The sequence below is a fragment of the Excalfactoria chinensis genome, chromosome 1 (assembly GCF_039878825.1).
Source record: "Excalfactoria chinensis isolate bCotChi1 chromosome 1, bCotChi1.hap2, whole genome shotgun sequence".
NCBI classification, from domain to species: domain Eukaryota; kingdom Metazoa; phylum Chordata; class Aves; order Galliformes; family Phasianidae; genus Excalfactoria; species Excalfactoria chinensis.
This window is the reverse complement of record NC_092825.1, coordinates 52,661,415-52,676,868: the sequence shown is the minus strand read 5'-3', so window position 1 is coordinate 52,676,868 and position 15,454 is coordinate 52,661,415. Positions and strand designations below refer to the sequence as shown.

Sequence of the window (15,454 nt, the reverse complement as noted above, 5' to 3'; positions counted from 1 at the left end):
TATTTATTTTTTTCTACATTTGGTAGTTGAGATCTCACAAATATAGAGATTTCTCATGCAAAATCCAATCCTCGCTGACCATAAAGAGGTAGGCTTTTAGAAACAAACCTTTGCTGTCTGGAGTAGTGCAAAGCAGTTGCTGCAAAGCACAACCTCTATCTTCTCTTCTAGAGGGTTTCAAAACTGCCAAAATGCTTTGGCTGGAAGTTTCCAACATATGTTCTGGGCATGGCATAGATATTCATTGTTGGTGGTAGACTTTCAATTTAACTTTTAGAATGTACATTCTTACTGTTATATATTTGAATACTTTCATGGACTTGATCCACATTTGTATAAGCTTTCAAAAAAATCTTGATACACGCATCAAAAGCAAGTCACATGCTAAATTTATAAATCACATTAGCAGTATGCAGAAAGATGCAGCTATTCCAACAAGCAGTTGTTGTGGTTTAACCCACTGTCATAACTAAGACAGCAGCGTTGTTAAGATACTCACATCAAGTAGGTCCTGGAAGTACTTCTTTTTCTCCCATGGTAAAAAGCCTTGGTAACTTCCTGTGTAAGACTGCAATTTTCTTCCCACCAACTCCTCTCTTCCATTTGTATCCAACTGTACATGCCCTTTCCTTCCTTCCATCCCCTCTGTATCTTCTCCAGCTTCTACATTTGCAGTATTTTTTGATTTCTGGGTTCCCCTTATTATAAGTGCAGTCAATACTTTAGGTTCTTTTTCATCTCCTATGCTCTGGGCTGGATGTGTGGATTTAGGCTTTATTCTAGAAATTGGTTTATTTGTGTTCACTGTCACATCAGTCTCCTTCGTTCCTCTAAGCCTTGGTAGGAATTCATTAGCTTTTGTTTTTTCAATTTTGCCATTGTTTACATCTTCATAAGGCTTCTGCCAGCTGGTTACATTCTTCTGATCTTGTAAACCATAATGCCCTCCGTTCTTTTCCAGGCCTGCAATCTTCTTTACTGTAGTTAAGAACTGAAAAGGTCTCAGGAGTGCAGCCTTGGATAGGTTAAATCCCTTCTGAGTGATATCACCATTCGCTAGCTTTAAGTCTAGGTTCTGCAGTGCTAGTTGAACATTTTCAGGAAGGAGAGATGGATTTACTGAAGGTATTATCACCTGTTCGTGGAGACTCTTTCCTGTGCCATTTTGACGTCTCTTGACCCTGGGAAAGCGTTTTTCTTCAGGAATATCTTCAAATATCATCTCAGCTTCTGGTATAATTGTTGTTTTAAAATCAGAGTCGGATTTTTGCACTGAAGTTGTGTTCAGTTTCGGTTCCTCTCTAGTATCAACTTCAACAGCTACCTGCATTTTAAACTCTTCATCATTTTTATTTAGAAACGTAAGATTAAAATAGATCACGGTTGTATTCATGCCACTGTGCATTATGAGGTGGATAGTCTTCCATTTGTTAGCAACTGAAGCATGCCGGATAATTGGATTATCGCTATATGAACCCTCAATTCCTTTCTTAGCTATTTCACTGAAGCTGAAGTAGGGCAGACATTCGCCTTTTGGAACAACGTAGTAGGTCTGATTTAGCTGAAGTGTCACCTTGTACATTTCTTCAAAGTGATCTGGGAAAAGAAATAAATTCTGTCAGTTTGTAGTGGGACGTTTCTTCCACCAATCTTTTTTAGGTGTAATATACCCAGCACCGAGACTGCATCGTGAAGGAACACTTACTGCAGCTTTCTTCCTAATCTTTAATAACGGTTTACTAGCGTAGAATTACAAGCCTGACATTCATTCCACTGGCAGTTACAAAAATACCTGTAATTCTTCAAAACACTCCTTCTATAAATAAGTAGCTGAGTTAGCTCATTACCTCAACTCACTAAAAATTAAGTATCAGTTGTAAGTAACATGCTCATATCACATTCTTGTCACATTTTAGTAGACTCGCATTACAGAAGTTACTTTTCACTACTACACGGCATCTTGATTTGGAACTTCCAAAATCAGATAGGTTGATAGGAAATTTTCCCTCCCACAGAGAAGACATAGCAATCTCATGCATCCATTACTGATGCTCTCGACTCCATGGCATGGCTCGTGGCTTAAATACAACAAGATTCAGCAGTCCACCCTGAATCCAGTTGCTAACTCCATTTGAACACCACAATTAAAAGATGAAAGCCTCTGTAGCCAGAAGCACACAAGGAAAAGACACACCCAGGAATCTCACTCCACAGCAGAACCCACAGGTGACTTAAAGTCGCTTCCGGCAAGAGTGCAGAGTCAGATTTAACTCTCACCTTCAGCATTACAGAGATCCTTTAATTTCCTTTTTTAACCATTATGAGATCATCAAACCAGCAGTTCTCATTTGGGTAAAGACAGTTTGCATAGCTGAAATTATTTCTACACTTAGAGACTTCTTGGGTAGTGACTGATGCTCGCTGTTCCATAACATATCAAGCACCTTACCTTATCAACACTTGGTAAATACTTATTAATGAAAATAGCATACAAAAATTGATTCAAGTATAGATTAGTGAATACAGAAAGTGCCTGATCATTTCTTTCAGCTGCCAGCAGCTCTTTTCCATGACACCGCTGAGCTCTTAAGAGAGCTATTGGAGAATAAGGAACCAAAAAAGCTAATGCAATCCAAAAGAAATTCAAGAGAAAAGTTATCAGCTATGTATTTTGCATACCTTGTCCACAGTCACCAGCATCAAATCCGCAGGACAGGACATTGCAGGCCTGATCACAGAATTTATCTGCTAGCCAGGAATTAGCACAACCTTGGTTACAGTATGAAACACCACTTATTCCTGCACCGAATTGCCACGGTGGTCCGTTCCCTATACCTCCTACTGCAGCACCACCAGCAACATAGCGACTACCCCCACTGTTACCTAAAGAGAAAAAGGAAAAATTACAAAGATCAGTCATTTGAAATTCTTATTGCTGAGGAACGGACATTTTAACATATAGTGTTAAGGCAGGATTGAAAAAGTCAGCAGAATCTTATTTATCAACAGAAAAATTGAAACGCGATTAACTAGCTCTCTGTAAAGTCTGTAAAAACACACTGTAGAGTTTTGCAAACCAACTTAAGCCTGCAACAAAACCAGCAACGCATTTTATATTAACTTCAAAAACATAGGCAGAAAACTGATTTACTTCTGCTTGCGTTCTTGACTTTGCAGTTCCCCACAGTACTGTGCCACTTCCTCAACTCAGAAGCCTCACTTCATTTTCATAATCTGAAGTCTCAAAAACAGAATTTAGGTTCAGCTTCAAAATTGAGACTGCTCTGACTGCTTTCATGTCAAACGATTCACTTTTCCTGTATGTCAACAATCACTGTGGCTTTTTAGGGGAGGAAAATGAGAGGAGATCATCCTCTGGCTTCATAAAGGATGAAAATAAATCTTAAGTGTTCAATATGAAAAAAGGTAGAAAGAAACCTTGTAATCAAAGTTATCACAGTGCGTTCACTTCCAGATAGCGTTAAGGAGTTTCAAGGCTTGGAAACAGATCCAAAAATGGAAAAGCAGTGGAATACAGATCAGAAAAGTAACAAAATCTACTTAGACTATATTTGATTGTGGCTTTACAAACACAAAGTGAAATCTAGGAGAGAAGCATGTACAGACAGCCTCCTCCATGAAGGGAAAGTGGGTCAGGACTGTGAAAATTAAACTACATCATAAAACTCTGCAAATAAACTTTCCAGCAACTCCTCCGGTCAGGCATTTAAATGCAAATTCAACTTTAAATTTAATTTTAACATGAAGCAACCAATATTGAAAAGAAGTGAAAGGAGACGTATGACCCATACTGTGCAAAACACTGCCATCATATCCACAGGACTTCAATTCATAGTACAGTACTAAATGCCTCAGATACTGATATTCTGTTAATGCTTCTTAGTTATCTGCCAGTCTCTCTTTTCTCACTTGTTTTGTTGTCTGAACAGATAATTTTGTTAAGGAATAAAGCCAGGTCTGAAATTCCCTTGAAAGTACAGTATTATTTGGACTCTTAGGTTCAAAAATTTTTCTGTCATGCAGTCAAATTTGGTAGATAAAGAAAGGATTTCCTTTGCTCTACTGCTGCCATTTCATATACCTTTTAGTATATAGGAATTAATTGATCTACCTTTAACATTTAGGATGACTACCTTTCCCCTGTTATTGAAGGTTAGTTTTGTTTGCTTTTTAAGTTACAGGAGAATCACAAATTACAGAATTGTAACAAAAAATAAAGTCGGTTATTTTTTTTCTAAATTAACCTTGCTGTCTTACCTATGCAGTCACCTCCATCCCAATCACAAGCCGAGTTATTACAGGCTTTATCACAGTAACCATCTTTGATCCATGAACCAGGACATCCTTCGGCACAGTTTGGCACAGGCCAAGTCAAGTAAACCTGGAACAACATTACAGTCTGAGTCAAGGTCTGTCAAATAAAAGTCAGCTGAGATTGTTTCTTGGAATATAGTGACTTAAAATAATTACTCTGTGTATATGTGTCTTCAGTGTCTGCAAAGCTTTACAAACTGCATTTAAACTTCATCAGGTGAAATAGATTTTATCCCTTTCAAACACATGGATATCAAGTCTCATATGTTAAATAAAATCCCTTGGCTATAGAGCAAGGTAGTAACAGCTGAAAATAGGAAGTAGAACGTCCCAGGACATCCCAAATCCACTTTTGCAAAACATATTCAAATGAAAATTAGTATTTGTATTTTTTTTTTAATCTGATAAAGGAGGAAACTTCAATCTAAAATAGCTCTGCAGTTCACTTGTTTCCATGACTAAAGATGTTTCTTTATCACTTACAAGTCATGAGATAAGAAGCACATGCTGAACATCTGATTCTCTTTGATCAAATAATTCTCAGAATTACCAAGATAAAAATAAGGCATGTCAGTATGTGCATTTTCAACGGGGAGGGCATTAAAAACCACATACATTTCCCTTTAGACACTACTGTTTCAAGCTTTTTTCCAGCATATTTGCTACTGAAATACTGATCATGTTATTGCAAATATTTTACCCAAACTTACTTCATTCTTATAACTGAGAGCAATAGCTGAAGAACAGTAGAAATGCCACTAAAATAGGACTTTCCCATTATATGCCTACTTCATCAAAGACTTAACTGGACTTCTAATGTCCTCAAGTACTAGAAATTAGTATTTATACAGTAGTTTATTTTATACAACTCAGTGTTAGATGTGTTTTGAAAGAGCAAACCACTTCATGTTCTCTAAAAACACTATCTTTCAGTAAAGAAATATACATAATTCGACAAAGATTTGGCAAAGGTCTCTAGAATAGGGATTGTTAATGGTAAATTTAAGCATTAGACCAGTCTGAACATCGTCAGATCTCAGCATTTCCTTGGAAGAACCTATTTGGAACAGAACATGTTCCATGAAACAAAAGTCATTCATAGGAGAGGAAAGAGTGGCAGCTTTCAATCACCAAATCAGTCTTCCCAGTGTTCACCTTTCCAAGTTGTGTTTCTTTAGTTTTTGCTATATGAGCACACAGAAGTTTCAAGCTTAAAACATTCTTTCATAGGAGCTTACCTTTTGACCTTTAGAGTGACTGTAAAAATCATCAGGCCAAACATCCTTCCCAAACATAACATCATCATTGAGATAGATAAACTTCTGAGAGAGACCACTGATACGATGAATGTGGCTTTCAATAGCTGGTGAACTGAAGGTTGGCAAGTGACTCACGTTCTGAAATATTTCCTGTGAGAGCAAGAAGAGACACATAAAAGAAAAAAGTGAAAAAATATTACCAAAAAAAACCCCTAAAACTTCACTATTTCCTTTTCCCATGTAAAAACATTTTCAAGTCTGATGTTCAACAAAAAAAACTGCACCTCATTCAACGCAAAGACACAAACTATTTCACTGGCCACTGGATCAGGCCCAGTGTACATATATTTATACTACATTGCACAGTACAGGATGAACAAAATTTCAAGTTGAATCTGTTCCAACACTCAAACAGCATTCTTCCATCTCTTTCAGATAACTTAGCAAGCAGATAGTTAAATTAGTATCACATTACCACTTAAGAGCTCCTATGTCATATCCACAGATCAAACTTATTCTTGACTTTGTATTAAGAAGCTAACAGAATATTTTTGTAGTTTCACTTATCTGGGAAACTTGCAGGATTCCCTTTCTCTTTTAAAGAAGCTTTACAGAATGCATAGCTACTTGAGTTTTGGAGCCATCTTCTTCGTTTTAACAATTGTTGTCCATCGTGTCAGCAAATTTATTAGGTTAGCACTAGTTTTGAGTTCATGGATACAAATTATCTTTTCTTGCCATATGTTTTTTGTTGTTGTGGTTGTTTAATAAATATACTTTTATAAGGAAATTAGCACACATTGGCTGAAGTCTCAGTATTTGGAGAAATGAACTCAGTGAAGGACTGACGTATCTTCAGTTACCTGCTTACCCTGAGACATCTGTATCTGCAGTACAAAAACATATTGGGGTTTAACAAAACAGTGCATGGGAAAGAGAAGAGTTGGTCACTTTGTTCCTAATAAAAGCAGCCTTCAGCTGAAAGGGGATAACTACATTTCCGGACAGAATCTTTATTAATGGTACTTCTGTGCTTTTTTCTTTATTGTTGTTGGATGGGTTTTTTTTTCAGTTGCTCTTATGGCTTTTTTGTTGTTTTGTTTTTAATCCCCCAGGGTTGGAGGGATTTGTTGCTTATTTCTGATGGGTTTATTTTCTGTTTTTACCTGGTGCGTCACTATGGTTATCCGGGGATTATCCAGGTTAAGCCAGGAAGGAATCTGACCATTAGTGACAATGAAAATATGTCGCACCCAAGGAGCGTGTCTCTCTATTGATCGTAAGGAATACCTCAGCTCTTCATTATCTTCAAAACGGCTGGCAGAAATATCTTCATCCTGTTTAGACTACAAAAAAGAAGAATCTTTTTGATTTTAAACAAACCATTTAAGTTCCAATCCAGCCAGATAACAGTAGAATCCTTTACCAGATGGGTCATAAGTAATTGAGACTTAAACATTAAAAACAACAACAACAAATAAATACAATGATTAAGTACTGATATTCCTCTAGAGGATTATACTCTAGTAAATTGTCAAGGTGAACAGTACACCAGTGGCTCACTGCCTGGCATCATTAGGTCATCTGCTGACCACACTGCAAGATGACAGTGCCTCGTGTGATCCAGTTCTTAGAGAAAGAACTTCAGTTAAAAACAAAATAACAAACAAAACCAAACAAAGAAACAACAAAAAAATCCCACCCTCTTGCTCTCGCGAATTATCAGCCTCAATTATTTGCTGATCTTGATCAGAAGCCAAGTTGCATTTCATACCACTAACATCACCTTTCATAACGGCTGTTTTAAGAGACTGGGGCCTTCCAAGTACATCACATCATAAACCATATATAACTGTGTCACCTAATATAGAGATACTGCAAGAGTGATGATGTAGCTGCTCTTCAATCATCTGCTGGTCTTTCATTAAAAAAAAAAAGGCAGGAGGCAGTCAGCTAAAATAATCCTAATATTCACTATCAAATAGCTGAAGTAACGGTTTCCCTAAGATTTTATTAAAATACTCCTTTTAAATTAGAATTTTCTCAAGTGAGTATCAAACTTAGGTTTTGTACCACATTTCTTTTCCATTTATAAGAACTTAATGGCCTCCCCCTAAGCTGAGAACTAAAGTTGCCGTTAAAGAATACTTCTAAAAGAACCATGCCCAATTAGAACAGGACATTTCAGGAAAAAAAAAATGAATGTTTAACAATTAACCTTTTTGACTGCACTGTAAATAAGTCTCCCTTTCCAATATATACAATAACAACGTATGGATTCTCCAAAACATAAAAGAAAACATCTAACAACATTAGCTAAGTGCCCATTTACAAAATGATGAATAATTTAAACATGGCAAAATATATAAAGTTTGAGTTCATGGATTGTACTGATAAGCAAAAGTTCCCCAAATCCATGTTAAATGGCTACAAAAAGAGACTGTAAGCATTATTAGAAAGGGCACTTTAGCCACGCTACTTGACATTATTAGGTGAAAAAAAGAGACTTTAGATCTCATCTTGAAAGTGGTATCCTGGTGATTTTCTTTGTTGTCCTCTTGATAAACTTAACATTCTTGCATTTATTACTTATTCAAATCAAAACTCCTTTTCCTACAGACACCTGTATTTAATTTCTTTTATTTTTATTTTTTTCCAGAAGGGAACTAACCAGCATTTGTTCAGCAAATGTAACACTGCAAAGCAAAATAAGAACCCAAAACTAAGATAAACAACAAAAAAAAAACACCCACCAGAAGTCCCTAAGAAACATCTCAGGAGAAAGGTAATCATATTTGCTAATAAACCCTTGTCTCTCTCCCACACAGGCAATCTGTTTATCTGTCAGTCAGTACCAATTAAGCCTTTTGGGACTTTACTGCCCACAACTTCATCAGAACACACACAGAGGGCAAAATTTTTAATTGAAATTTCCTTCTTCTCTATGAAAAGAAATGCCACTCTTCACAACGCTTCTTCCTTTTTGATTTCAGAATCTGGCAGTGTTCTTATGAAATGTAATTGCAATATAACAATTAACAGATTCTTAACACATCCGTATGTTTTTAATAGAAATCCCACACTCCCTGTCATTAGTTAGTTAACTGTAAGCCTCTGCATGCTGCAACCTTTACGTTCTGTAACAGGGTTTACCTACCTGACTGACGGAGCTTAGGTCCCATAGTAAATAAGCAGGATTAAGCGTTAATTCTTTTCCATCTATAGTCATGTTCTTCTTCGCTTGTTTGCTCAGTTCATGGAAACCCTTGGGGTTATTCAGTTGCAAAAGAGCCACACTGGCTTCTGAATAGAGCTGCAACTACAAGTGGAGAAAATAATTTTTGGCATGTACCCACAGCAGCACTATTCCTTGGCCAACTCAACCTTTCTGTTCTATCTTTCTTGCTGGCTTTACCAATAACAATGACTATTAAATACTGTTTTTAAAGCAGTACAATTTTGTGAGAACACAAAAAGGGGTATAGCAAAATGGGAAATAAAAACCATTTAAAGATACAGAACGCTTCTAGATGCAAAGCCTTCACTTTCCAAAGCAAACATTTCACTTAACACAATAACCCAGCAACAGTAAGCCTGTGTTAGAAACATTTCTAAGTGAGTAAGTCTCCTCCATCACCTCCTACCTCCAACATCAAAATCTGAGTATTACCACAATTCTGTTATAAGGCTGAAAGAATTCATAGGTTGCCCCTTTTAATCAACCGCTACTTTTCTGATGAAAATAAGGCCATCAATTCATCTTTGCTGTCAGAAGCGTGAAATATTCAGAATGGCTTTGAGATCAACATACAGTTCAGAAATCTGAGATACAAAGGGCTCCAGAACTAATCCATACGGGTCTCAGAGTCCTTAATGCTGGTTGCCAATATGCTGTTAAGGTCATTTCTTAGTTGGAGATCGTTTGATCTGTTTGCTGTTTTTATCTCTTGCCACCAGTAAATCTGGATATCAGATTTCATAATGCACAGGATAAGTAGAAGCTTGCAGTAGATGCCCCATCTAATAGCACTATAACTTACAAATTGCAGGGCAGTGAAACATTTCTGTTAAAATATAGCATAGCCCAATAAAACACTGTGTTTACCATACGCAGGAATGTGAGAAGATGCTGTGCATGAAATACAGCTGCACTTTCACGCTCCAAATGCTTGCATTCAACAACACTCAGACTGAGAATAAATGCAGTTAACCATTAACAATACTTATTAGATGCAGGGCTTAATTTTTGTCCTTTCACGAAGCATAAGACTAATAAGCAGGTTTATCAGATTTTTACAGTTGGATGCTATTTGTAAAAGCAACAACATCTTAAACACTGATAGGCCAGAAGACAGCAAAAGAACAAAATATCTTTCTCCCCCATAATTCCCTTAAGGATTTTTTTTTTCCCCTTTATTTAATTCAACTACTTCTGCTCATTTTAAAGTACCACTTGTCCCAGAGTCAGCACCCCCTCCCTTAGCAAGACCAGCTGTCTCACTTGTGACATTTTAAAGCTGTTGATGCTTTGAGTCATATGCTATTTGAGATCTTTCAATCTGACTTATGAAGCCAGCCATTAGAAAAATCTGATAAATCTCAGACCTTCCAAGGAATCATCTGAACCTATGGGTGGAAAAGGTGGCTTCGGTAGTCCAGTGGCTGAGGTATAGTTACAAAATGCAACTAGCAACCCCATAAAATATCTAAACACTACAGATTGCCAAACTACCCTTAGTGGTTATGCGCTTTATTTAGGAATACAACAGTGTCACACAGTCCCTGTCACCTAAAATATACATAAAACAAAACAAAAATATTGCTACTCTAGAAGTACTTAAGTTTAGTTTCTCTTTAACTACAAGATTTATTGCAAAAACTTTCCCTTTGCTCCCAACTAATATAGTATTTAAGCTCAAGCTATTTAAAATTAACAGTCCAAGCACAAACAAGTAGAAGAAAAGCATGCACTACTGATCAGCTTAAGAGCTTGTTTCAGTTTTTATACCAATAGCTTTTCTTTTCAGAAAAAAAATGTATTTTCATAAGCAGCGTTACAAAGAAATTTAGATTCCAATGAGGTCTCCTTATGACATAACTTACCACACCTCTGAAATCCTGCAAGCTTTGATCAGAACTTTCTGTTGCTGCTACATTTAAAATAACATTCTCCCTTGCAGATTTTCTGAAGTCACATACCTACTGCCCTCCTCTCAGTTACCCATTTTCTTGAACAATGATATTCTAGAGACTGCCTTCGTCCTGATCAAACTGGTCAGACAAACCAGTGATGTTGTGAAAGCAGAACGGGAACAAGCAAGCAGGTAGTTGCCAAGAGTCAGAGTGATCCAGCAAGTTTCGGCTTCCAGCAGCAACAGCTGAGAAGACACCCAGCAGGCTGGCACATCAACCACCACCCATGGAAAACAGCGTTTTCCACATCAGGTAACTTCAAATGCAAGTTCTCCTTTGGAGCTGACATCTTTGGCACTGCTAAGTCTAGACTAGCAAGCAAGCTGGATAGGAAGTAAAATGCTCCTTTTTTCCACACTCCCATAGGGATACTAGGAAAGGCCACATGCCCACATAGCAAGGAGATGTGAGGCTGGGGTAGGGAAGACTTGTGAGAAGAAGTAGAAAAGTTCTTGTGAGGATAAAATACTGAGGTCACTATACACTTTTCAAGCTTCCTTTATAAAGTAACACAGTAGGAGAATCTACTCTGGACAGTCAAAACCAACACAATGCCTTAAGGCTCCTCTCTGAGAACACAAAACAACAGCTCCTGATGCCAACTGTCTGCTCCTTCAATAGGAGCATGCAGCAGGAATCCCAGAACTCCATTCTCAGGGCATCCAGAAACATCCAGTTTCACAGTGCCTACTGGTTCCTATGTAGATTTTCTTTCATTGATAAGGGCAGTAAATGATAACTATGCACCTTGGTTTCTAACACAATTTGTCCACATAAGTGTGTGTGTGTGCACTTCAAAGAAGAATCAGAATTTCACAAAGGAAGGAAACCTGCAAGCCTTCAGCTTTATCTGAAGCAATCAGGATACTGAATCTTCAGAGAAAGTCACCTTTGTACAAAAAGAAATACACTATATATCTTAGGGGAAAAAGGCATGATGGCCTCAAAAACAAAACCCTTCAAACCTTCTCCTATCAAACTTCATATCACTACCAGCTCCCTGGTTCTTGGATCACGAGGTTCTATTTTAGGCTGAACAATAACAGTTTTGTTTAGAAATGTAGGTAAGGAGTAAGGAAAGGAAGAGTAAAGAACATTTTTTTTTTCCTCTTCAGCACATTTAAGTTCAATTAACATCCCTCCAGCCTCCAAACAAATACAGCTTAGCAGCAAACACATAATCAGAGTAACATCACCACCTAGTGGTTTACTAATGCACTATTAAGAAAGCACAGGAAATAATAGCCAAACATTCCCAGCCACACTTATTAAAACATAGGCAATACAAAGAAACAAATGCGACCAGCAGATATAATGCTATTTACCACCCAAAAGGAATGAAGTTTCCACATTACTACACTACAACATAGGCCATTAAATATAAAATTTCAGGAGACCATAACACACACAATACACCCTTAAAACCTCCTCTTGATGAGCACAAATGCTTCTCTCAGAGAACCACCGTAGCTTTCTAGAGAAAAAGAAACGTGTGCTCCAGAGGTAAGAGCAATTCTAGAAGGAGAACTGAATCTTAGAACATGAGTCTATAAAAACAAATTATATGTACAAATCATATGCAAAGCTTTAGACCCTCTAAATAGGCACTTTAAGTTTATAATGCACATATTCCATTACAGATTTAACATAAATAAATTGCTGATCAGTCAACTGGTTGGCAAAGAAACTGTTACCTACCTCACTATAACTACACAGGGTACATTAATCTCAAGTTAATTGCTCTAAAGCTTCTACTACCAGGTGGAATACAGACAAATGACACAGTGACAACCAAGCAGAGAATTTGCAGAATGCAATGGATTCCTGAGGGAAAAAAAACAACAGTTTACACAGAGAAGCATCTAACTAAATTGCAGAGGAGAAGCTCTCAGGAACAGATAATGAGCTGGTCACCATGATAACGTTTACAGAAAGGTAAGAGCACATAAAGGAAGACAACTGCCAGCAAATATTGAACAACCAAGACAAGGTAAAGAAATATCATGTAGAAAGATCACATAGAAAGACAGGAGTCATTGAATGTCACCCCCATAAAGAGACAAGAAGGTGGGAAATAGGCTGCATCTCTGGCATCTTAATGTTCTTCTGAAGAGGAATCTAAAACCATAGAGAAACTGTAGCATTCTTCAAATTTGTTAAAGCAGACTAACCAGTTACTTGGACACAAGAAGCTGAACTGAAATGCAGAAATAATCTATCCGTGCTTCTTGCTGGACTAAGAAATACTGCTAGGAGAAACTGCTGGAATGAAGGGGAAAAAAAGATGATTAAATGTAGCTGCAGATGGCAGTAAAAAAAATAAGGATCCAGGCAGAATCATTCCACTCTAACAAATCTTGAAACAAGAGAATAAAGACCAGTAGATCACTCAATGTAATAAGGGTTAATCAAGGTATCTCGCTCTTCTAAGTCATCCACTAAAGAAAGCACCTTTTGATAGAAAATCTTCACTGTAACCCAAGAAACGCATGCTAGTCTGAGAATAAGGCCTGTGCTTTACAGATATGTGGCAGAAAACCTGGAGAAAATTACCAATTTCTTAATCCTGGAAGCAAAATTCCAGACAGAACTATAAAAGAGGAAAGAAAAAGAAGAGCAGCATTTACACCGACTGAATAATAGTTTGAAAATGTGATTAGAGAAATAATCAAAACTAATAGAATTAGAAAGTGTCTTGAGGAGAGAGGGATTAAAAAAAACAAACAAACGGGTATTTAAATATTAAAAAAAAAGCCAACAAAAAAAAAGAACGTTTCAGCAGCAAAAATATTAGCTTGAGCCAGATATTACAGGTAAGATGAGAAGGTGGTAGAATATCAAGGACAGAAGGATACTTAATGGTCTAAGGAAGACACAGAATAGCCACTCTGCCAAAGAAACTCAGAGGGTACTCTATGGATAAAACCAGTCAGAATTATTTTGGAAAGCAGCTTCTACCTAGGGAGGTAGAATGTAATTCCAGATGCTAAGACTGTGCTCCAGTATACTTCCAGATGCGGAAGCAGACATTTAATTTCCACCAAATTATCACTGAACTGAACCAGTACTATTTCAGATACCAATTTGGCAATTAATGAAGATGTTACAGAAGAGCTGCTCCTAGAAAATAACCCTGGGTAAAGAAAACATAAGTTAAGTGCTCTGAAATTAAAATAGAAGGAAAACTAAAGGAGCATCTTGTTACTAAATTTCTTAATTGCTAAGGGGCAAGTTAAACAAATGAAAAGAGCTGGTAATTTATGTCAAATGCATTCTGAACAAGTCAGCTTCATTAAATCAAATGCGTAACAACTATCAGAAACCTCTAACCTATGCTAAAAGGATGAACGTGCACTCAAAGATCTTCAGATACTGTACATAAAAGCAGATTTTCAGTCTTTGATTGCAAGTGTGATGTTCAATGTGTCCGCATGTGTCTGCACGATTTTGGTCTGCAAACTGCTATTATTGATTTATCGTTTCTGTTGTCTACAAACAAGCTGGGACAGAACTCCATAGGAAATGAGAATCTGGTGGCAGCAGTTTTCAAGGAATAACTGTTATATGAGGCAAAAGATGCTTCAACTTGCTTTTAAATGCAGAATAGCACTTTGGCACAGGGATTTCCAGTTACCGTGACTGCTGTCAAAACAAGGTCAGCAGCTAGAAAAAGATATTTTCAAGCAAAATTATACTGTTTTAAAACTTTGAATTCAAATGTGTCCACACACATTTCACTTCCAGGATACTGTTTAAGTATAAAAAATATATGATTTGTTCTCAAAGCAATTTGAGCTGTGAACATTTTTCAGTATAGCTCTATTAGAAGTGAGAATTGAATACCATCCACTCCCTCAATAAACTTAGGTTCAAATTCTTCAGACATCTATAAGTCAGGAAGCATTCAAACAACGTTCCTCATGCAAGCCTGAAATAAAGAATCTAGCATCTCAGATGGCAAAACTGAAGTACCATCATATGTTGGATAACCATCTGATCTCCCTACAGGAAACACCATTAGTTTAAAGTGATTTAAAAATATACATACTGGTAGCATATAAAAAATAAGCATAGATTGGTGGACTGACCTCATGAATACCCACTGTAATCTAACCAATGTAGCTACTAAGAAAGAAGAGGAAGGATGCTGCTGTCACAGCAGAGCACATCGACCATCACTCACCCAAACAGCAAGAAGTCATTTTATGAGTAGCATTAATATAAAGCAGGAGAAGGAGGTAATGGATATCATGTAGAAACACTGGCAAAACTGTTTGCAGTGAGTGTATAACAGCACACAAGTCTGTGGCCTTGTGTTACCTACGTAATTGCCACTGCCTAAAAGTTGTGGTGATGCTTCATTTAAAATGCTGTAATCATGTTGAAGACATGATTAGGGTACTATGGTTAGGTTAGGCTGTGGTTGGTCTTGATGATCTTCAAAGTCTTTTCCAACCTGGGTAATTCTATGATTCTATGAAGACAGACAAATTCACAGTGGAAGCATCACAGAAAAGGGCTGTCAGAAGAATGACAAAAATGGAGAGACAATATTGCGGGAAGAGCAATGCCTAATTAACCCAGTGAAACAAAAAATGCCAGGAGAAAGTCATACCTTAACTCTACAAATTCACAGAAGATGTAAACAAAATCTAAAGAGAAGAGCT

At 37.1% G+C, this 15,454-nt stretch overlaps 1 protein-coding gene across 2 annotated transcripts in view; it reads right to left on the bottom strand.

Moving 5' to 3' along the window:
- GNPTAB (N-acetylglucosamine-1-phosphate transferase subunits alpha and beta) overlaps positions 1-15,454 on the bottom strand; it is a 38,083-nt gene that overhangs the window by 9,380 nt on the left and 13,249 nt on the right. For both annotated transcript variants that reach the window (XM_072355758.1, XM_072355681.1), the window contains exons 8-13: positions 8,752-8,913; positions 6,761-6,940; positions 5,574-5,744; positions 4,279-4,402; positions 2,680-2,883; positions 500-1,596 (exon numbers count right to left, since the gene is read on the bottom strand). In XM_072355758.1, the coding sequence (XP_072211859.1) occupies positions 500-1,596; positions 2,680-2,883; positions 4,279-4,402; positions 5,574-5,744; positions 6,761-6,940; positions 8,752-8,913 (1,938 nt within the window). The remainder of the gene's footprint in view (positions 1-499; positions 1,597-2,679; positions 2,884-4,278; positions 4,403-5,573; positions 5,745-6,760; positions 6,941-8,751; positions 8,914-15,454) is intronic.